This window comes from Somniosus microcephalus, chromosome 9 (genome assembly GCF_052327205.1).
Source record: "Somniosus microcephalus isolate GS21.2 chromosome 9, FLI_Smic_1.0, whole genome shotgun sequence".
NCBI classification, from domain to species: Eukaryota; Metazoa; Chordata; class Chondrichthyes; order Squaliformes; family Somniosidae; genus Somniosus; species Somniosus microcephalus.
The window spans coordinates 65001572-65023611 of NC_140995.1; the positions used below are offsets into that span (position 1 = coordinate 65001572).

The 22040-nt window shown below is 42.4% G+C and overlaps 1 protein-coding gene across 6 annotated transcripts in view; it reads left to right on the forward strand.

Annotated features, from left to right (window-relative positions):
- lyst (lysosomal trafficking regulator) overlaps positions 1–22040 on the forward strand; it is a 429684-nt gene that overhangs the window by 241544 nt on the left and 166100 nt on the right. For all 6 annotated transcript variants that reach the window (XM_085996691.1, XM_085996696.1, XM_085996697.1 and 3 more), the window contains 3 exons: positions 8007–8160; positions 9234–9407; positions 13875–14035. In XM_085996691.1, the coding sequence (XP_085852817.1) occupies positions 8007–8160; positions 9234–9407; positions 13875–14035 (489 nt within the window). The remainder of the gene's footprint in view (positions 1–8006; positions 8161–9233; positions 9408–13874; positions 14036–22040) is intronic.

Consider the following 22040-nt stretch of genomic DNA (forward strand, 5'->3'; position numbering starts at 1 on the left):
TCCACACAATTTGCTTTCCCACCTATCTTTGTATCATCAGCAAATTTGGCTACATTACACTCGGTCCCTTCATCCAAGTCATTAATATAGATTGTAAATAGTTGAGGCCCCAGCACTGATCCCTGTGGCACCCTACTAGTTACAGTTTGCCAACCTTGAAAATGACCCATTTATCCCGACTCTCTGTTTTCTGTTAGCCAATCCTCTATCCATGCTAATATATTACCCCCCAACCCTGTGAGCTCTTATCCTGTGTAGTAGCCTTTTTATGTGGCACCTTATCGAATGCCTTCTGGAAATCTAAATACACGACATCTACTGGTTCCCCTTTATCCACCCTGCTCGTTACATCCTCAAAGAATTCCAGCAAATTTGTCAAACATGATTTCCCTTTCATAAAACCATGCTGACTCTGCCTGACTATATTGTGATTTTCTAAATGTCCTGCTATTACTTCCTTAATGATGGACTCCAGCATTGTCCAATGACAGATGTTAGGCTAACTGGTCGATAGTTGCCTGGTTTCAGTCTCCCTCCTTTTCTTAAATAGGGGTGTTACATTTATGGTTTTCCAGTCCGCTGGGACCTCTCCAGAATCAAGGGAATTTTGGTAGATTACCACCAATGCATCCACTATCTCTGTAGCCACCTCTTTTAAGACTCTAGGATGCAGGCCATCGGGACCAGGGGGCTTGTCCACCTTTAGTCCCATTAATTTGCCTAGTACATTCTCTCTCGTGATAGTGATTGTTTTAAGATCCGCCCCCCACCCCAGTAGCCCCTTGATTCCATTATTGGGATGCTTTTAGCGTATTCTACCGTGAAGACCGATGCAGAATAGTCTCCTCTGTTTCCCATTATTAATTCTCCAGACTCATCCTCTAGGGGACGAATGTTTACTTTAGCTACTCTCTTCCTTTTTATATACCTGTAGAAGCTCTTACTGTCTGTTTTTATATTTCTTGCTAGCTTACTCTCACAAGTTATCTTCTCTATCATTTTTTTAGTCGTCCTTTGCTGGTTTTTAAAAATTTCCCAATCCTCTGGCCTTTCACTATTCTTCGCAACATTGTATGCTTTTGTTTTCAATTTGATACCATCCTTCCTTAGTTAGCCACGGATGGTTCATCCTTCTCTTAGAGTCTTTCTTTCTCGCTGGAATATATCTTTGCTGAGAGTTATGAAATATCTTCATAAATGTTTGCCACTGCTTTTCTACAGTCTTGCCTTGTACTATATTTTCCCAGTCCACTTTAACCAAGTCTGCCTTCATACTTTTGTAATTACCTTTGTTTAAGTTCCGGACTCTAGTTTGGGACCTAGCTTTCTCACCCTCAAACTGAATTTGAAATTCTACCATGCTATGATCACTCTTCCCAAGAGGATCTTTCACTTCGAGATCATTAATTAATCCAGCCTCGTTACACATTACCAGATCTATAATAGTTTTCTCCCTGGTTGGTTCCACAACATATTGTTCCAAGAAACCATCCCGTATACACTCTAAGAACTCTTCCTCGAGTCTACCTTTGCCAATTTGCTTTGTCCAATCAATATGAAGATTAAAATCTCCCATGATTATAGCCGTACCTTTCTTACAAGCCCCTGTTCTTTCTTGATTTATACTCTCCTACAGTGTGGCTACTGTTTGGGGGCCTGTAGACCACGCCCACCAGTGACTTCTTACCCATATTATTTCTTATCTCCACCCAAACTGATTCTACATCTTGATCTTCTAGGCCAATATCATTTCTCATTACTGCACTGATCTCATCCCTTATTAACAGAGCTACACCACCTCCTTTTCCTTTCTGCCTATCCTTACGAAATGGCAAATACCCCTGAATATTCAGTTCCCAGCTTTCGTCACCTTGCAACCACATCTCTGTAATGGCTATCAGAGCATACCCATTTATCTCTATTTGTGCTGTCAATTCATCTATCTTGTTACGAATGCTGCATGCGTTCAGATATAGGGCGTTTAATGTTGTCTTTTTACCATTTTTCCCTACTCTGACCCCTCTTTCTGATGCGCTCTTATGTGTATACGCTCTGTCCCTTCCTGTCACATTCTGGTTATCATTACCCCTATCGCTACCCTGCACTTTTGCCTTCTCATTTTCCTTTGACTTTTTAAATTTCTGCTCAGCATATCCCTCCCCCCCCCCCCCCCCCACTACTTAGTTTAAAGCCCTATCTACAGCTCTAGTTATTCGATTTGCCAGGACACTGGTCCCAGCCTGGTTCAAATGAAGCCCATCTCAACGGAACAGCTCCCTCATATCCCAGAACTGGTGCCACTGCCCAGGAATTGAAACCCATTTCTCCCACAGCAATCTTTGAGCCACTCGTTCATCTCTCTGATTTTATTTACCCTATGCCAATTTGCACGTGGCTCAGGTAGTAATCCAGTGATTATTACCTTTTGTGGTTCTGCTTTTTAATTTAGCCCCTAGCTGCTCATACTCCCTCAGCAGAACCTCTTTCTTTGTCCTACCTATGTCGTTGGTACCTACATGGACCATAACAACTGGATCCTTCCCCTCCCACTCCAAGTTCCTCTCCAGCCCAGAGGAGATGCCCTTTACCCTGGCACCGGGCAGGCAACACAGCCTTCGGGACTCACGCTCTTGGCTGCAGAGAACAGTGTCTATCCCCCTAACTATACTGTCCCCTACCACATTTCTTTTTGCTCCCCCCACTTGAATGGCTCCCTGTACCACGGTGCTGTGGTCAGTTTGCTCATTCTCCCTGCAGTCCCTACTCTCGTCCACACAGGGAGTAAGAACCTCGTAATTGTGGACACAAAGTTATTAAACAAAATTAGGGCTCATGGGATTGGGGGTAATATATTAGCATGGATTGAGTCATAGAGTTATACTGCACAGAAAGAGGCCCTTTGGCCCATTGTGTCCACGCCGGCCATCAAGCCCTGTCTATTCTAATCCCATTTTCTAGCACTTGGTACGTAACCTTGTATGCTGTGGCGTTTCAAGTGCTCATCTAAATGCTTCTTGAATGTTGTGAGGGTTCCTGCCTCTACCACCTTTTCAGGCAGTGAGTTCCAGATTCCAACCACCCTGTGGCCGAAAAAGTTTTTCTTCAAATTCCCTCTAAACCTCCTGCCCCCTGGTTATTGACCCCTCTACTAAGGGGAAAAGTTCCTTTCTATCTACCCTATCTATGCCCCTCATAATTTTGTACACCTCAATCAGGTCCCCCCTCCGCCTTCTCTGCTCTAAGGAAAACAACCCCACCCTGTCCAGTCTCTCTTCATAGCTGAAGTGCTCCAGCCCAGGTAACATCCTGGTGAATCTCCTCTGCACCCTCTCCAATGCAATCACATCCTTCCTATAGTGTGGCAACTAGAACTGCACACAGTATTCCAGCTGTGGCCTAACTAGCATTTTGTACAGCTCCATCATAACCTCCCTGCTCTTGCCTTCATTAGCCGAGGCATAGAATATAAGTATCCCATATGCCTTTTTAACCACCTTATCTACCTGTCCTACTACCTTCAGGAATCTATGTACATGCACACCAAGGTCCTTCTGATCCTCTGTCCTTCCTAGTGCCCTACCATTCATTGTGTATTCCCTTGCCTTGTTAGTCCTCCCAAAATGCATCCCCTCACACTTTTCAGGGTTAAATTCTATTTGCCACTGTTCTGCCCATCTGACCAACCCGTCTATATCGTCCTGGAGCCTGAGGCTTCCCTCCTCGTTATTTACCACTCCACCAATTTTCATGTCATCTGCGAACTTACTGATCATACCTCCTACATTCATATCTAAATCATTAATGTACACTGCAAACAGCAAAGGACCCAGCACCGATCCCTGTGGTACACCACTGGACACAGGCTTCCAGTCACAAAAACAACCTTCGACCAGCACACTCTGCCTCCTGCCACTAAGCCAATTTTGGATCCAATGTGCCAAATTGCCCTGGATCCCATGGGCTCTTACCTTCTTGACCAGTCTCCCATGTGGGACTTTGTCAAAAGCCTTACTGAAGTCCATGTAGACTACATCAACTGCACTACCCTCATCCACACACCTAGTCACCCCCTCGAAAAATTCAATCAAATTGGTTAGGCATGCTGACTATCCTTGATTAATCCTTGCCTCTCCAAGTGGAGACTAATTCTGTCCCTCAGAATTTTTTCCAATAATTTCCCTACCACTGATGTTCAACTCACTGGCCTGTAATTCCCTGGTTTATCCCTACTACCCTTCTTGAACAATGGTACTACGTTAGCTGTCCTCCAGTCCTCTGGCACCTCCCCTGTGGCCAGAGAGGTTCTGAAAATTTGTGTCAGAGCCCCTGCAATCTCCTCCCTTGCCTCACACAGCAGCCTGGGATACGTTGCGTCTGGGCCTGGGGATTTATCCACTTTTAAGCCTGCTAAAACCGCTAGTACCTCCTCCCGCTCAATACTAATTTGTTCAAGTACAGGAAACTTTGGTTTATCCGGAGGTTAACTATCCGGAATGCTCGAGCCACCGGCAAAAATCGGGAGCCGTTTCGTTAGTTTTTTTTCCTTTTCATTGCTTTTTTTTCACCAGTCAGGCTCTGCAAGGTCTCGCTGAAGCTGTTGCTAAGCTACAGAGACGCTTGCAAGGTATGGCCGACTGTTTAGAACAGGGTTTGTTGCCAGATACGGTGCTCAAAATCTCCGTATGTTTCAACAGTAGTGCTGGTTTGTCTGGCAGTTTTGATGGGACGGCAACAGCTCGGTCCTGTTGGTGCTGGATAGCACAAAGTTTCCTGTATATCACAATCCCCCTGCCTGATTTCTATGCCTACATCGTCCTTCTCCATAGTGAACACAGATGCAAAATATTCATTTAAAACCTCACCCACATCTTCCGGCTCTTCACACAGATTGCCACTTTGGTCCCTAATGGGCCCTACTGTTTCCCTGGTTATCCTCATGCCCTTAATATACTTATAAAACACCTTGGGATTTTCCTTTATTTTGCCCGCCAGTGTTTTTTCATGCCCCCTCTTCGCTCTCCTAATTTATTTTTTAAGTACCCCCCTGCACCTTCTATACTCCTCTAGGGCTTCCACTGTTTTTAGTCCTTTGTATCTGCCAAAAGCCTCCCTTTTTTTCCTAATCCATTCTTGTATATCCCTTGACATCCAGGGTTCCCTAGACTTGTTGGTCCCACCCTTGATCTTTATGGGAACATGTTGGTGTTGAACACTCCCTATTTCCTTTCTGAAAGACTCCCACTGCTCTGATGTGGATTTTCCTACAAGTAGCTGATCCCAGTCCACTTTGGCCAGATCCTGCCGTATCATATTAAAATCGGTCTTCCCCCAATTTTGAACCTTTATTTCCAGTCCATCTTTGTCCTTTTCCATGACTACCTTAAATCTCATCGAATTATGGTCACTGTCACCAAAATGCTCTCCTACTGACACTTTTACCACTTGCCCGGTTACATTCCCTAGAATTAGGTCCAGTACCGCCCCCTCTCTTGTAGGGCTTTCTACATGCTGGCTCAAAAAGCTCTCCTGGATGCACTTGAAGAATTCCGCACCCTCTAAGCCTTTCACATTCTGACTATCCCAAGAGGCTTGGTTAACGGACAGAAAACAGAGAGTAGGAATAAACGGGTCATTTTCGGGTTCCCAGGCTATAACTAGCCGGGTACCGCAAGGATCAATGCTTGGGCCTCAGCTATTCACAATCTACATCAATGATTTGGATGAGGGGACCAAATATAATATATCCAGGTTTGCTGATGATACGAAGCTGGGTGGGAATGTAAGTTGTGAGGAGGATGCAAGGAGGCTTCAAGGGGATATAGACTGGCTAAGTGAGTGGGCAAGAACATGGCAAATGGAATATAAGGTGGAGAAATGTGAAGTTATCCACTTTGATGGGAAAAATAGAAAAGCAAAGTATTTTTTAAATGGTGAGAGATTGGGAAATGTTGGTGTTCAGAGGAACCTGGATGCCCTTGTATACAAATCACTGAAAGTTAACATGCAGGTACAGCAAGCAATTAAGAAAGCAAATAGTATGTTGGCCTTTATTACAAGAAGATTTGAATAGAAGAGTAAAGATGTCTTACTGCAGTTATATAGGGCCCTGGTGAGACCACACCTGGAGTATTGTGTACAGTTTTGGTCTTACCCATGGAAGGATATACTTACCATAGAAGGGAGTGCAATGAAGATTTACCAGACTGTTTCCCGGGATGGGGGGGATTGTAGTATAAGGAGAGATTGAGTAGAATAGGCCTATATTCTCTAGAGTTTAGAAGAATGAGGTGTGATCTCATTGAAACATACAAAATTCTTACAGGGCTTGACTGGGTAGATGCAGGGAGGATGTTTTCCCTGGTTGGGGAGTCTAGAACCAGGGGTCACAGTCTCAGAATAAGGGGTCGGCCATTTAGGACTGAGGTGAGGAGAAATGTCTTCACTCGGAGGGTGGTGAATCTTTGGAATTCTCTACCCCAGAGGGCTGTGGAGGCTCAGTCGTTGAGTATATTCAAGACAGAGATTGATAGATTTTTGAATATTAAGAGATATGGGGATAGTGCAGGGAAGTGGAGATGAGTTAGAAGATCAGCCATGATCTTATTGAATGGTGGAGCAGGCTCGAAGGGCCAAATGGCCTACTCCTGCTCCAATTTCTTATTATTATGTTCTTAAATGACTTTACAGCTACCCCCTGCTACATTTAGAGCTTGTGATAGTTAAAGTTTCAGAGGGAAGGTGGCCAATAAAGACAGGAATGGAATGCACTGACGGAATAGTTAAGGATAGAACCAAATTATTGGAGGACAATATTTTAATGAAAACTGATTGAAGCATCTTTTGAATATTTGACTTGCAGCAGATATGAGGTAAATTCACTGATCCTGCATTCCCAGCTGGAAGACACGCTTAAAGAATCTGCATTGTAGCCTCAAAGAAAGAAAGTCTTGCATTTATATAGTGCCTTTCACGACCTCAGGACGTCCCAAAGCACTTGCTGCCAATGAAGACACTCAAATTGAATACTTGCCGTGAATGTTCTTCTTGCTTTCTGACTGTTGCACATAGATCGGTGCCAAGTGCTGCCACTTCCCCGGAGTTATAATGTTTTCCTGTTACTCAGCCTGTGCCAGCAGGCCTGCTTTCAAGTCATAATTTGGATCAACACAAATGCCACAGAATGAAAACAAGTAGTTTTTAATATTTCAGAAACTATAACATACAACATAATTAGTTTAAAGAAATGCTTGCATTTCTATAGCACCGTTTACGACCTCAGGATGTCCCAAAGCGCTTTACAGCCAATGAAGCACTTTTGAAGTGTAGTCACTGTTGTAATGTATGACATTTGGCAGCCAATTTGCGCACAGCAAGCTCCCACAGACAGCAATGAGATAATGACCAGATAATCTGTTTGTGATGTTGGCTGAGGGATAAATATTGGCCAGGATACTGGGGAGAATTCCCCAGCTCTTCTTTTACGTCCACCTGAGAGGGCGGACGGATGGCACCTCAGACCGTGCAGCACTTCTTCAGTGCTGCACTGAAGTGCCAGTCAGTCGATGGGCTCATGTCTCTAGAGTGGGACATGAACCCTCTGACTGCGAGGCAATAGTGCTATCCACTGAGCTACGAATAACACCTTGTAGTTCTATTTCTGACCCACTATCCTACGCGTGCAGCTCCCAGCTGGGAGCTTGGGGTCAGTGAATCTACCCTATAGTATCTGCTGCAGCTCACATTTTCACTAGAGATCAACATAATACCTGTAGCAACATAGAGTTTTCAGCAGAGACTATTCCTGGTTTTTCGATCATGTGCCTGACGACTCTATTCAGATAACTACCAGTGTTATTTTGTTCCGTTGTATCGGTAACATCGTCTTAATATGTGGAGGGAGGTTAATGTCATGCTAAGGAGCTCTGGTGATCATATGCCGCACGTGCTTGTACAGTGCTCATCCATGATATTAGTGATGCAAAAAATAATTCTGTTTTATTTTTCAGAAGACAAGAAAGCAACGGACTTCGATTGCTGTAGTACTCCCAATTCTGGTGATAAACTGATTGAAGATGGGTGCCTTCATGTGATTTCATTGGGATCTAAAGTAATCATGCTGCAAGTTTGGGCTGACTTGAACACCGGTGGCTTTATATTCAGGTAGAGTACTAACTGCTGAAGAAAAACTGAGTGCAGGGCGCCCATTCCTGATATTAATATGGGTAAACTGAAGTTTTAGAAGGAAAATCTATTACTGTTAAAACAAACTGAACATTTCTATTAATTTTTCAATGCTTACTGCTGAGTTAATCAGTGAGAGCATTTGTAGTATTGGAGAGCTTTGACTGACTTAAGCTATTGTAAAAACAAAAGTTACTAAAATGTTTTGGAACCTATTCATCTTTATACGGAATATGGTATTACTTCCATGAATAATTCTTTGTGCTTCATGGGAGTGACCTAATGCAGGATAGACAGCAGTTTGGAACGTAAATTCAAAGTGATGTCCTAGAATAAGTCTCAAATCTACATGCCAATAGATACCATATTTGAAATTAACATGGACCGTTTTAAATTCAGTTTTAATTACTTGCCTGTCATGTGATGTAAACTGAATTCCTGATAATTAGTGTAACACAATTTCTCTCCCATTGTGACGCTGAAAAGAATTCACTTATGACTTTATTCATAAATTAGCAGATCTGCCACTCTAGCTATGTAAGTTGAATTCCTGTATCTTTTATACTTGAATCAAAGGCAGCAATAGAGTCAAAGTCAGAAGGTTGTGAGTTCAAGGCCCCACTCCAGAGACTTGAGCACTAAATGTAGGCTGGCACTCCAGTGCTGCACTGTCGGAGTTGCTGTCTTTCAGATGAGGTGTCTGCCCTCGCAAGCGGATGTAAAAGATCCCACGGCACTATTTCTAAGAAGACACTGGGAGTTCTCCCCGGTGTCTTGGCCAATATTTATTCCTCAACCAACATCACTAAAAGAGATTATCTGGTCATTTATCTCATTGCTGTTTGTGGGAACTTGCTGTGTGCAAATTGGCTGCCGTGTTTCCTACATTACAACAATGACTACACTTCAAAAGTACTTAATTGGCTGTATAGCGCTTTGGGATGTCCTGAGGTCATGAAAGGCGCTATAGAAACGCAACTCTTTCTTTAAATTATTTACGTTGTATGTTATAGTTTCTGAAATATTAAAAATGACTTGTTTTCTTTCTGTAGAATTTGCATTGATCCAAATGATGACTTGAAAGCAGGCCTGCTGGCACAGGCTGAGTCACAGGAAAACATTATAACTCCGGGGAAGTGGCAGCACTTGGCACTGACCTATGTGCAACAGCCGGAAAGCAAGAAGAACGTTCATGGCAAGCTTTCGCTTTGGGTATCCGGGCAAAGGTATATTTTTGCGATTCTCTATATCTACCCTATCAAATCATTTTAAAGACCTCAATTAGATTACCCTTCGACCTTTTAAATGCAAGAGAATACAAACCAAGTTATGCAACCTGTCATAATTTAACCCTTTAAGCCCTGGTATAAATCTGGTGACTGCACTGTACCACTCCAAGGCCAGTATATCTTTCCTGAGGTTCCGTGCCCAAACTGAATGAAGTACTCCAACAGGGATCTGACCAAGGCTCTATACAACTGAAGCATCACTTTCTCTTTTTTATTCCAACCCCTTGAGATAAAGGCTTTTATGATGACTTTTTGTACCTGTGCACTAGCTTTTAGTGATCTGGGCACCCAAATCCCTTTGCTCTACACAGCTCTGAGTCTCTCATCATTAAGAAAATGTTTCCATTGTTATCTGCAGGGTTTTTAGACTGACTGCAAATGTTTGCTATCCCAAGCACCCCATTATAAAAATAGTCTATATAAGTCACTTTAATGGATATTATATTAATTTATTATTTTGTATTTAATTTTCTTGCCAAGAAAGAAAGTAGACAACTCTTCTGTATAATATATTTAAGATTGGATACATGAAGACTGGCTGTGATGACTTTGATTATAGCCAATTACAGTGAAATCAACTGGATGTGGGATGAAAGATGAATTAAAAGAGAGGAATTGTGGCATGGAAGGCAAATTGTCTGTGAAGGAGAATGGATATGGTCTAGGACGGGGGGGTTGAGTTGTTGAGTTGAAGGAGTGGTGCTGTCGCCTAGGAACAGGGCAAGATTTTGTGTGTGGGCATGTACGCAAACGTGGATATATTTAAGGGAGTGATGGTAGTCTGACTGCTTGGGTTACTTTAAATTAACTTTACTGAAGAGAACCTATGCTAACTGCTTAAAATAACCTGTCAAATTATCTTAACAGCTTTACTACAGAGTAGAAGCTAATTTATGACAACCTCCTGATTTCTGACCATCTTGGCTGTATGCTGACTCAAATGCACAAGTATTGGGAGGTGATTAAAATGCAGTAATTTCTGGGTGGTTTTGGGAGTGACTGAGTTGTGATTAACTGTTTGAGTGTCCAGTTCTCTCTTCATCCTATGGAAACGCAGCAGAGAAAACTCTCCTGAAGACAATGACTCATGCTGAGCACCATTCTAGTACAGTCGCCCTCTAGTACTCTGCTCAAGTTCCTATTCATAAGAACATAAGAATTAGGAGCAGGAGTAAGCCATACGGCCCCTCGAGCCTGCACCACCATTCAGTAAGATCATGGCTGATCTTCGACCTCAACTCCACTTTCCCACCCAATCTCCATATCCCTTGATTTCACCTAGAGTCCAAAAATCTATCTATCTCGGCCTTGAATATACTCAGCGACTCAGCATCCACAGCCCTTTGGGGTAGAGAATTTCAAAGATTCACAACCCTCTGAGTGAAGAAATTCCTCCTCATCTCAGTCCTAAATGGCCGCCCCCTTGTTCTATAATCCAACCAGGGAAAACAGCCTCTCGGCCTCTACCCTGTCAATCCCCCTCAGAATCTTATATGTTTCAATGAGATCACCTCTCATTCTTCCAACCTCCAGAGAGTATAGGCCCAATCTACTTAATATTCTTCAGCTATGAACCTAGGTAATGAACATTTGGCTGTTTGACTGCGGGCAGCATCAGCTGAACCCAATTCTATTTCACTCATTGTCCATACACATGCATTTTTCAGTGGGGATCATGGGATGACTGTTGAGAACGGACCCCCATGGACAGTTTTTCACTCTCTAGTCCACTGAAGCTAATTTTGCTGCCTACCACATGGCCCACTGGCTGAAATCAACTAACTCTCAACAGCCCAGGATGGAAATCTTTTGGTCTCTTTGGCTCAGTACACACCAAGCTTGCATTAGTGTTCTTACAACTTGGGTTTGTGTTCACCCTGGCTTTGACATAAATTCAACATCAAACTGATTATACAACAATTTCATTTTGCATTGGAACAGGAAGGTATGAGCATGTTTATCACATTCTGATGGTTCCAATATACTAGCTCGACGCAATGAGAGAGCAGTTTGGCCAACCATATTACTGTTGGAAGGCCAGCCCCCTCAAGGCCAGTAAATTGGGCTGATGATGAGATTTATGTGTGTGGCTAGGGTAAATGAGTTGTGCACACTGGATATCCAGTTTCATCCTTTGCATCATGTGCTGAGGCTAAGCAACATGAAGTGCGCTTCTTATCCACATGCTGAATGTGAGCGAGCATAGGAACATTGGAACAGGAGGAGGCCATTCAATCCCTCGAGCCTGTTCCTCTATTCACTGAGATAATGGCTGATCTGTATCTTAACTCCATATTCCTTAATACCCTTACCTAATAAAAATCTAGCAATCTCGGTTTTGAAATTTTCAATTGATCTCCGATTTGGGGGTGGGGGGGGTGGGGTTCCAGATTGCCACTGCCCTTTGTGTGAAGAAGTGCTTCCTGACATCACCCCTGAATGGCCTAGCACTAATTTTAAGGTTATGCCCCTTGTTCTGGACTCACTGTACCAGAGGAAATAATTTTTCTCTCTCTACTCTATTAAACATTTAATCATCTTAAACACCTCAATTAGATCACCGCTTAATCTTTTATATTCAAGGGAACACAAGCATCGTCTATGCAACCTGTCTTCATAATTTAACCCTCTAACCCCAGTATCATTCTAGTGAATCTGCGAAGTACACTGTTCTTATTAAAGGCAGACACATAATGCACTTCATTTACCTGACCCTGAAATACCATGGGGCAGTCTCCCACCATAACTTTGGCAAAAGACCGGCGAACCCTCTGAGAAATGGTGTACATGGCTAAAAATGGCAGTTTACAGTGTTTCTCTGGGGGTTCTGCTGGTTTCCACTTACAGCGGGAGACCACGAGAACTCCTGCAGGATTTTCAAGTCCATTGTGTCCTGATAATGGTCCTGCCTCTGCCAAGGTGCCTTGAAGTAGACAGTAAATAAGCTGAGATGCGGCATTAGTTTTACAAATTGCATTCTGTCTCTGTATATATTATTGCATTCATATAAAATAATGAAGGGTTTAGAGATGGTGACACCGCCAAGAGTCCTTGAATTACAGCAATGCACAAATGTGGAGTTGTTCTCCTTACAGCAGAGATGGTTACGGCGAGATTTAAAAATCATTAAGGGTTTTGATAGAGTAAGTAAGGAGAAAGTGTTTCCATTGGCAGAAGGGTCAGTAACCAGAAGACACAGATTTAAGATAATTAGCAAAAGAACCAGAAGGGAGATGAAGAGAAATTTTTTTACACAGCGAGTTGTTATAATCTAGAATGCACTGCCTGAAAGGGTGGTGGAAGCAGATTCAGTAGTACCTCTTAAAAGGGAATTTGATAAATACTTGAAGGGGAAAATTTTGCAGGGCTATGGGGAAAGCGCAGGGGAGTGGGAGTAATTGGATAGCTCTTTTAAAGAGCCGGCACAGGCACAATGGGCCGCATGGCCTCCTTTTGTGTTGTATCACTTTTTATTCTATGTTATCTGAGCTATGAAAACTGTTTTACTGTTAAACACAATCCTGGCACTTTTTTCATTGGTGTTCTGGATTTTTCTCTCCCCCTCCCATTGAGGGATTATCATGTCTTGTCTTTCATCATTTCCAAGTTTCCTGAGGCACAGAGACGTTTTACTTTGTTGACCAACATTTTTCTCGTGGTAGTGTCTGTTGACCCGAGGGGCTGCAGTTATCTCAACTGACATTTATAATTGTAACAGGCTCTGCCACTTGCGCCAGTGCCCGTGTTGTGGGTGAATTATGTGAGAACTCTGCAAACCCTGCTACACTCGTTATTTATCCGGGCTCCGAACAGAAATACAACTGAGCCTTTCTCTTTCAGCCCAAATGATTACATTGAATGGTTCTAATGTAACTGAACGCAGCTACAGTAATAGACTAGTTAGTTCCTTCTAGTTGAGGTTTTGGGTGGCTTCAGTGATGAGCATTTACCAGCTTGACTCAGAGTGAAGAATGGTCATTTGGGGAAGGTCCAGGAGGGGTATTGGTGCCTGTGGGACGATAAACCCAGCATGCATCACTGCTTTCGGGAGGGAAGGAAACAAATTAATGGTGAATGCGAATATTGGTGAAGTTGGCTGGAATGAGTTACTGATTTCAGCAGTGTGAGGAAATTGCATTAATATCAAAAGATTAGCATTCAGGATTTCTACTGCTCAAACCAGCTTCTTCACATTGGTTGGCTCCATGCTCATACTTGCTCAATATGTTTAAAAAATATCATATAAGGTGACCTATGTTAAATATGAAATATATCCACACATAGCTATATAGAACCTGTACCTTTCCTGAATATTTGATTAGTGTTCACTGGTACTGAGGTACCAAATCTCCAAACATTCATTGTTTAGTCTTTCACTGAAGGCTTTTTGTTTCTGTTTTTCAGAAAGTCTGAGATGGCCTTGGGTTACACTATTCCTCGAAAGAGCAGCCTCTCCTCTGACAGTAATAAAACCTTTGCAATGATTGGCCACTGTACGCCCCTTCAAGAAGATGTTACTACGTTGGCTGGAAGATGGAGTATTGGAAGCTTGCTTCTTTTTAATGGTAATGATTTGATAAGAAATTAAAGCTTTTCTATGCTTTTCAGATAATTGTTTTGCAATTAAGTACATCGAAGTTACAACACAAAAGCAGGCCATTCGGCCCAACCACACCAGCAAGTAGTCCTAATCCCATTTACCCCCATATTGCCATATCCCTTCAACCCCTTTCCTTCATCCATCTATCTAATCTAATTTTGAATGTTGACATAGTTTCTGCCTCAACCACTAATGCTGAAAGTATATCCACAGTCTCTCGATGCTCTGCGTAAAAAATAAAAAATAAAATTATTTTGCCCTCTGTTCTAAATCTCTTAATTTAATCTTGTATCTGTGGCTCCTCGTTCTGGTCTTCTCAACTACTTGAAATCCCTCTGCTCTTGCACAGCACCAAGCCTATTTCCTTTCAGTGTATAATTACTGCTGTTTCTTTTTTACCAAAATGTAACAAATCACACTTACAGACATTGAATTCCATCTACCATTTTTTAGTCCATTCCCTCTTCTTATCAATATCATAGAAACATAGAAGATAGGAGCAGGAGTAGGCCATCCGGCCCTTCGAGCCTGCTCCGCCATCCAATGAGATCATGGCTGATCATCCAAATTCAGTACCCTGTCCCTGCCTTCTCCCCATATCCCTTGATCCCTTTAGCCTTAAGAAATATATCCAACTCTTTCTTGAATATATTTAATGAACTGGCCTCCACCGCCCTCTGTGGCAGAGAATTCCACAGGTTCACCACTCTCTGGGTGAAGAAATTCCTCCTCATCTCAGTCCAAAATGTCCTACCCCTTATCCTTAGACTATGACCCCTGGTTCTGGACTCCCCGACCATCGGGAGCACCCTTCCAGCATCTAGTCTGTGCAGGCCTGACAGAATTTTATAGGTTTCGATGCGATCCCCTCTCAATCTTCTAAACTCCAGTGAGTATAAGCCCAATCGACACAATCTCTCCTCATACGTCATTCCTGCCATCCCAGGTATCAGCCTGGTGAATCTTCGCTGCACTCCTTCCATGGCAAGAACGTCCTTCCTCAGATAAGGCGACCAAAACTGCACACAATACTCAAGGTGTGGTCTCACCAAGGCCCTGTACAACTGTAGCAAGACATCCTTGTTCCTGTACTCGAACCCTCTTGCTATGAAGGCCAACATACCATTTGCCTTCTTAACCGCCTGCTGCACCTGCATGCTTACCTTCAGCGACTGGTGCACAAGGACACCCAGGTCTCTTTGCACTTCCCCTTCTCCCAATCTATTGCCATTCAAATAATCTGCCTTCCTGTTTTTGTCACCAAAGTGGATAACCTCACATTTATCCACATTATAGTGCATTTGCCATGTTTCTGCCCAATCACCCAACCTGTCCAAATCGTACTGGAGTTTCATGACATCCTCCTCACAGCATACCCTCCCTTTGCTTAAGAACATAAGAAATAGGAGCAGGAGCAGGTCACTTGGCCCTTTGAGCCTACTCAGCCATTCAATAAGATCATGGCTGATCTTATACCTCAACTCCACCTTCCTGCACTATCCCCATAGCCTTTGGTTCCCTTAGTATCCAAAAATCTATTGATACCTGTCTTGAATATACTGAGCACCCACAGCCCTCTGAGGCAGACAAAGTATCACAATCCTCTGAGTGAAGACATTTCTCCTCATCTCATTCATAAATGGCTGACCTCTTATTCTGGGACTGTGACCCCTGGTTCTAGACTCCACAGCCAGGAGAAACATCCTCCCAGCATCTACCATGTCAAGCCACTTAAGAATTTTATATATTTCAAGACAAAATTAGAATCCATATAGATAGAGATAAAAGATAACAAAGGATCAATCACACAAATAGGTGTAGTCTACAGACCACCTAATAGTGGAAGGGAGGTGGAGGAAGAAATATGCAGACCAATTAGGGAAATGAGTAAAAAACATAGAATAGTAATCATGGGGGATTTCAACTACCCTGATATTAATTGGACAGAAGAGGTAGGTAAAGGGGATAAGGGAATGGAGTTCCTACAATGTGTACAGGACTCATTTCTAACTCTATGTAAAAAGCCCAACAAGGGAGGATTTGCTATTGGATCTAGTTATGGGGAATGAACCAGAGCAGATAAGAGAAGTAAAAGTAGGGGACCATCTAGGCAATAGTGACCATAATATAATACGCTTTAAGATGATACAGGAAACTTTCTGGTATCCGGCACTGACTGGACCGAGCTGGTGCTGGTCGATCAACACTGCCGGAGAAACCAGCGCTAATGTTAAAACATACGGAGCTTCTGAGCTCCGTCTGAAGCAACAAACCCTGTTGCTTAGCAACAGCTTCAAAACAGTCGGTGCAGCTTGCAAGCGTCTATGTAGCTAAGCAACAGCTTCAGCTAGACGCTTGCAGAGCCACGACTGGAGAAAAAAAGCAACGAAAAGTTAAAAAAACGTATCTGAACCGACTCCTGAATTTTGCCGGTGGATAGAGCGTTCCGGACATTTTACCTCCGTTTAAACGAAAGTTTCCTGTAATTGAGAAGGACATAAGTATGATGAAAACCAGGGTAATAGATTGGAGAAAAGCCGATTTTGACGGGCTGAGAATAGAACTTGGAAAGATAAAATGGGCAACAATATTGGCAAATAACGATGTAGAACAGGAATGGGAAACATTTAAAATGGTGTTCAACAGAGTGCAGGAACAAAATATATTCCGCTAAAAGGAAAGAACAAACTAAACGCTAGAACAGACATGACATTGGATGATGAGATTTAAAATAAAAAAGGGGATATATTAAATAAACTAATCAAACTCAAAGAGGAAATAACCCCTGTACTGGATGGATTGCATCAATGCATTTTAAAAGAATCTAGGGAAGAGATAGCAGAGGCATTATTACACATATTTAATAATTCGTTAGAAAAAGCAGTCGTGCCAGAGGACTGGCGGATAGCTAACGTAATACCTATATTTAAGAAGGGGGATGGAACATGTCCAGGGAATTATAGACCAGTCAGCTTAACATCGGTGGTAGGAAAAATAATGGAATCCCTACTAAAGGAGAAAATAGAAGAACATGTAGAAACCAAAATTATAGTAATGAATAGTCAGCATGGATTTCAAAAGGGAAAGTCTTGCTTGACCAACCTCATTGAATTTTTTGAAGAGGTAACAGAGAGAGTAGACAATGGTAATGCAGTAGATGTCATTTATCTAGATTTTCAAAAGGCCTTCGATAAAGCACCCCATAATAGATTGATTAACAAGGTCAGAGAATGCGGAGTCAGGGGACAAGTAGCAGAATGGATAGCTAAAACAACAACAGAAAATGCTGGAAACACTCAGCAGGCCAAGCAGCATCCGTGGAGAGAGAAACAGAGTCAACGTCTCCGGTCTGGGACCCTTCATCAGAACTTTATATATTTCAATTTGATGAAGGGTCCCAGACCTGAGACGTTGACTCTGTTTCTCTCTCCACGGATGCTGCCTGGCCTGCTGAGTGTTTATTATTTGGAGGATGCGAGTCTCGGTGGGGTAGAGGAACAAAGGGATCTCGGAGTACAAATACACAAATCACTAAAAGTTGCGACACAGGTTAGCAAGGCCATAAAAAAAGCAAACCAAGCACAAGGGTTTATTTCTAGAGGTATAGAATTGAAAAGTAGGGAAGTTATGCTAAAACTGTATCTAGCCTTGGTTAGACCACACTTGGAGTACTGCGTACAGTTCTGGTCGCCATATTATAAAAAGGATATAGAGGCACTGGAGAGGGTGCAGAGAAGATATACAAGGATGATACCAGAAATGCAAGGGTATACATATCCGGAAAGGATGAACAGGCTGGGTTTCTTTTCTCTTGAAAAAAGAAGGCTGAGGGATGACCTAATAGAGGTCTTTAATATTATGAAAGGTTTTGATAGAGTGGATACAGAGAGAATGTTTCCACTTGTGGGGAAGAGCATAACTAGAGGCCATCAATATAAGATAGTCACCGAGAAATTCAATAGGGAATTCAGAAGAAACTTCTTTACCCAAAGAGTGGTGAGAATGTGGAACTTGCTACCCAGGGAGTGGTTGAAGCGAAAAGTATAGATACATTTAAGGGGAGGCTAGACAAGCATATGAGGGAGAAGGGAATAGAGGGTTATGCTGATAGATTTAAATGAGGAAAGATGGGCGGAGGCTGGAGTGGAGCATAAACGCCGGCATGGACTGGTTGGACAGAATGGCCTGCTTCTATGCTGTATATCCTATGAGATCACACCTCATTCTTCTAAACTCTAGGGAATATAGGCCTAGTCTACTCAATCTCTCCTCATAGGATGATTCCCCCATCCCAGGAATCAAGTCTAGTGAACCTTTCTTGCACTCCCTCTAAGGCAAGTATATCCTTCCTTGGGTAAGGAGACCAAAACTGTATACAGTACTCCAGATAATGGTCTCGCCATGCCCTATATAATTGCAGTAAGATTTCTTTACTCTTGTACTCCAATCCTTTTGTCATAAAGGCTAACCAACCATATGCTTTCCTAAGTGCTTGCTGTACCTTAATGTTAACTTTCTGCGATTCGTGTACAAGGACACCCAGGTCCCTCCTGAATACCAACATTTCCCAATCTCTCAACATTTATATAAAAAAAAAAAAAAAAAATATTCTGCTTTTCTGTTTTCCTACCAAAGTGAATAACTTCACATTGCTCCACGTTATATTCCATCTGCCATGGTCTTGCCCACTCACTTAACTTGTATATTGTATATCCCTTTGCAACCTCTTTGCGTCCTCCTCACAGCTTGCTTTCCCACATGGCTTTGTATCGTCAGCAAACTTGGATACATTACACTCGGTCCCCTCATCTAAGTCATTGATGTAGATTGTAAATAGCTGAGGCCCAAGCACTGACCCTTGTGGTACCCCATTAGTTACAGCCTGCCAACCTGAAAATTACCCGTTTATTCCTACTCTCTTTTCTGCCCATTAAACAATCCTCAATCCATGCCAATATATTACCTCCAATCCCATGAGCCCTAATTTTGTGTATTAACCTCTTGTGTGGCACCTTATCGAATGATTTTTGAAAATCCAAATGCACTACATCCACTGGTTCCACCTTATCTATCCTGCTAGTAACAACCTCAAAAAACTCTTTACAGATTTGTCAAACACAATTTCCCTTTCATAATTTCATGTTGACTCTGCCTAGTCATCATGGCCTAGAAATTCCATTCCCTACGGGTGTGTATGCACTGTGTACTCACCCGTAGGGCCAACGGAAGTGCCGGTTTTATGCATGCGCTGGAAACCGGAACTTCAGTTCTTCAAAGAAAGGGCTTCACAGGTCAAACGCCTGCGCCGGATAGGCAGCTCGTACGGCTGCAACTTCTGTTTTTTTCAACAGTTGCTTCAGTCCAAGTAAGTCTGAAACAGCTGCGCCTGGAAAAGCAGGCGCAAGGCCTGCTTTTACCAGGCTAAGAGGTGAAGAAAGTAAAAGAAAAAACATTTTTCCACTGATTTATCATTTTAAAATACTTGAAAGAAAAGTAAGTTTATTTTTAGCCCTGTTAAAAACTTTAATTATTTTTTTCAAAAATTTTAATTTTTGTTTGAAATAGTTAATTTATGTAATTTATAGTCATTTAAAAAATGTGATTTAAAAAAAAAAATTATTTGAAGTTTTACTTATGTTTTGGGCCTGATCTCTATTCATAGATTTGACAGGTCTTCCTGTCAAATCTATGAATGGAGATTCCCTGCTCTGATTGGCTCCCCATGGCCCACATGATCCCAGGGATGCTGCAAACTAGCTGCACCCCTGGGATACGCATGCCCTGCACACTGACAGTTTGAGGAGGCACATCAACGGAATTCTGCGCCTCCCGGGAGCCCTCCAGTCCAGGCGCAGATTTTTCAGGATCGCAGTCCTCCGCCCGCGGGAGGTCTGCGAACAGAATTTCTGGGCCCATATGATTTTCTAAGTGCCCTGTTACCACGTCCCTAATAGATTCCAGCATATTCCCTACTACTGATAAACTAACTGGTCTGTAGTTCCCTGTTTTCTCTCTCCCTCCTTTTTTGAATAGCGGGGTTACATTTGCTACCTTCCAATCCGTGGGGACTATTCTAAAATCTAGGGAGTCCTGATGATCAAATCAATGCATCCACTATCTCTGTAGCCACCTTTTTAAAAACCCGAGGATGTAGGCCATCGGGTCCAGGGGATTTGTCGGCTTTTAGTCCCATTAATTTCTTTACTAATGCTACTTTCTTTAAGTTCCTCATTCTCACTAGACCCCTGGTTCCCCACTATTTCTGGAATATTTTTTGTGTCTTCCGTGAAGACAGGTACAAAGTATTTGTTTAATGTCTCTGTCATTTCCTTATTCCCCATTATAATTTCTCCTGTCTCTACCTGTAAGGGACCCATGTTTACTTTCGCTAATCTCTTCCTTTTAGATACCTATAGAAGCTTTTACAATCTTTTTACGTCTCTTGCTAGTTTACTCTTCTATTTCTTTTCTTTCTCTTTACCAATTTCTTGGTCATCCTTTGCTGAATTCTAAAATCCTCCCAATCCTTAGGCTTGTTACTCTTTTTGGCAACATTATAAGCCTCTTCCTTTAATATAATACTATTTTTAACGCCTCTTGTTAGCCATGGTTGGACCAATTTTCCCGTGGAGTTTTTATTTGTTAATGGAATGTATATTTGTTGTGAATTATGAATTGTTTCTTTAAATGTTTGCCATTGCTTATGTACCGTCATATCTTTTAAACTAGTTTTTCAATCTACCTTGGCTAACTCGCCCCTCATACCTGCATAGTTTGCTTTGTTCAGATTTAAGACCCTAGTTTCGGACTTAACTAATTTACTCTCGAGCTCAGTATAAAATTCTTTCATATTATGATCACTCTTCCCCAGAGGCTCCTTTACTACCTTGTCTCATTGCACAATAATATATCTAAAATAGCCTGTTCCGTAGTTGATTCCTCGATCTAGAAAACTATTTTGAATGCGTTCCATGAACTCGTCCTACGTACTATTACTGCAAATTTGGTTTGCCCAGTCTATATGAAAATTAAAGTCCCCCATAATTACTGTATTACTCTTGTTGCATGCACCTCTAATTTCCTGATTTATACTGTGACCGACACTTCCTTTAGACTTCTAAAGAATTAACTATACCTCCTATTTTTGTATTATCTGCAAATCCCGACACCGCTCCCTCTAAGGCCTATAACATAATCATTGATATACACAGTGAACAGCAGTGGCTCTGGAACTGAACCCTGTTGAACACTACTACTCAATTTGAACCACTTTGAAAAACTGCTCTTACATAGAAACATAGAAGATAGGAGCAGGAGTAGGCCATTCGGCCCCTCGAGCCTGCTCCGCCATTTAATGAGATCATGGCTGATCATCCAAATTCAGCACCTTGTCCCTGCTTTCTCCCCATATCCCTTGATCCCTTTAGCCTTAAGAAATATATCTAACTCCTTCTTGAATATATTTAATAAGTTGGCCTCAACTGCCTTCTGTGGTAGAGAATTCCACAGGTTCACCACTCTCTGGGTGAAGAAATTTCTCCTCATCTCAGTCCTAAATGGCTTACCCCTTATCCTTAGACTGTGACCCCTGGTTCTGGACTCCCCCGCCATCGGGAACATCCTTCCTGCATCTAGTCTGTCTAGTCCTGTTAGAATTTTATAAGTTTCAATGAGATCCCCTCTCATTCTTCTAAACTCTAGTGAATATAAGCCTAATCAACCCAATCTCTCTCCATACGTCATTCCTGCCATCCCAGGTATCAGTCTGGTGAATCTTCGCTGCACTCCCTCCATGGCAAGAACATCCTTCCTCAGATAAGGCACCAAAACTGCACACAATACTCGAGGTGTGGTCTCACCAAGGCCCTGTACAACTGCAGCAAGACATCCTTGCTCCTGTACTCGAATCCTCTCGCTATGAAGGCCAACATACCATTTGCCTTCTGTTAAATCTGTGAGTTGTTCAAGTA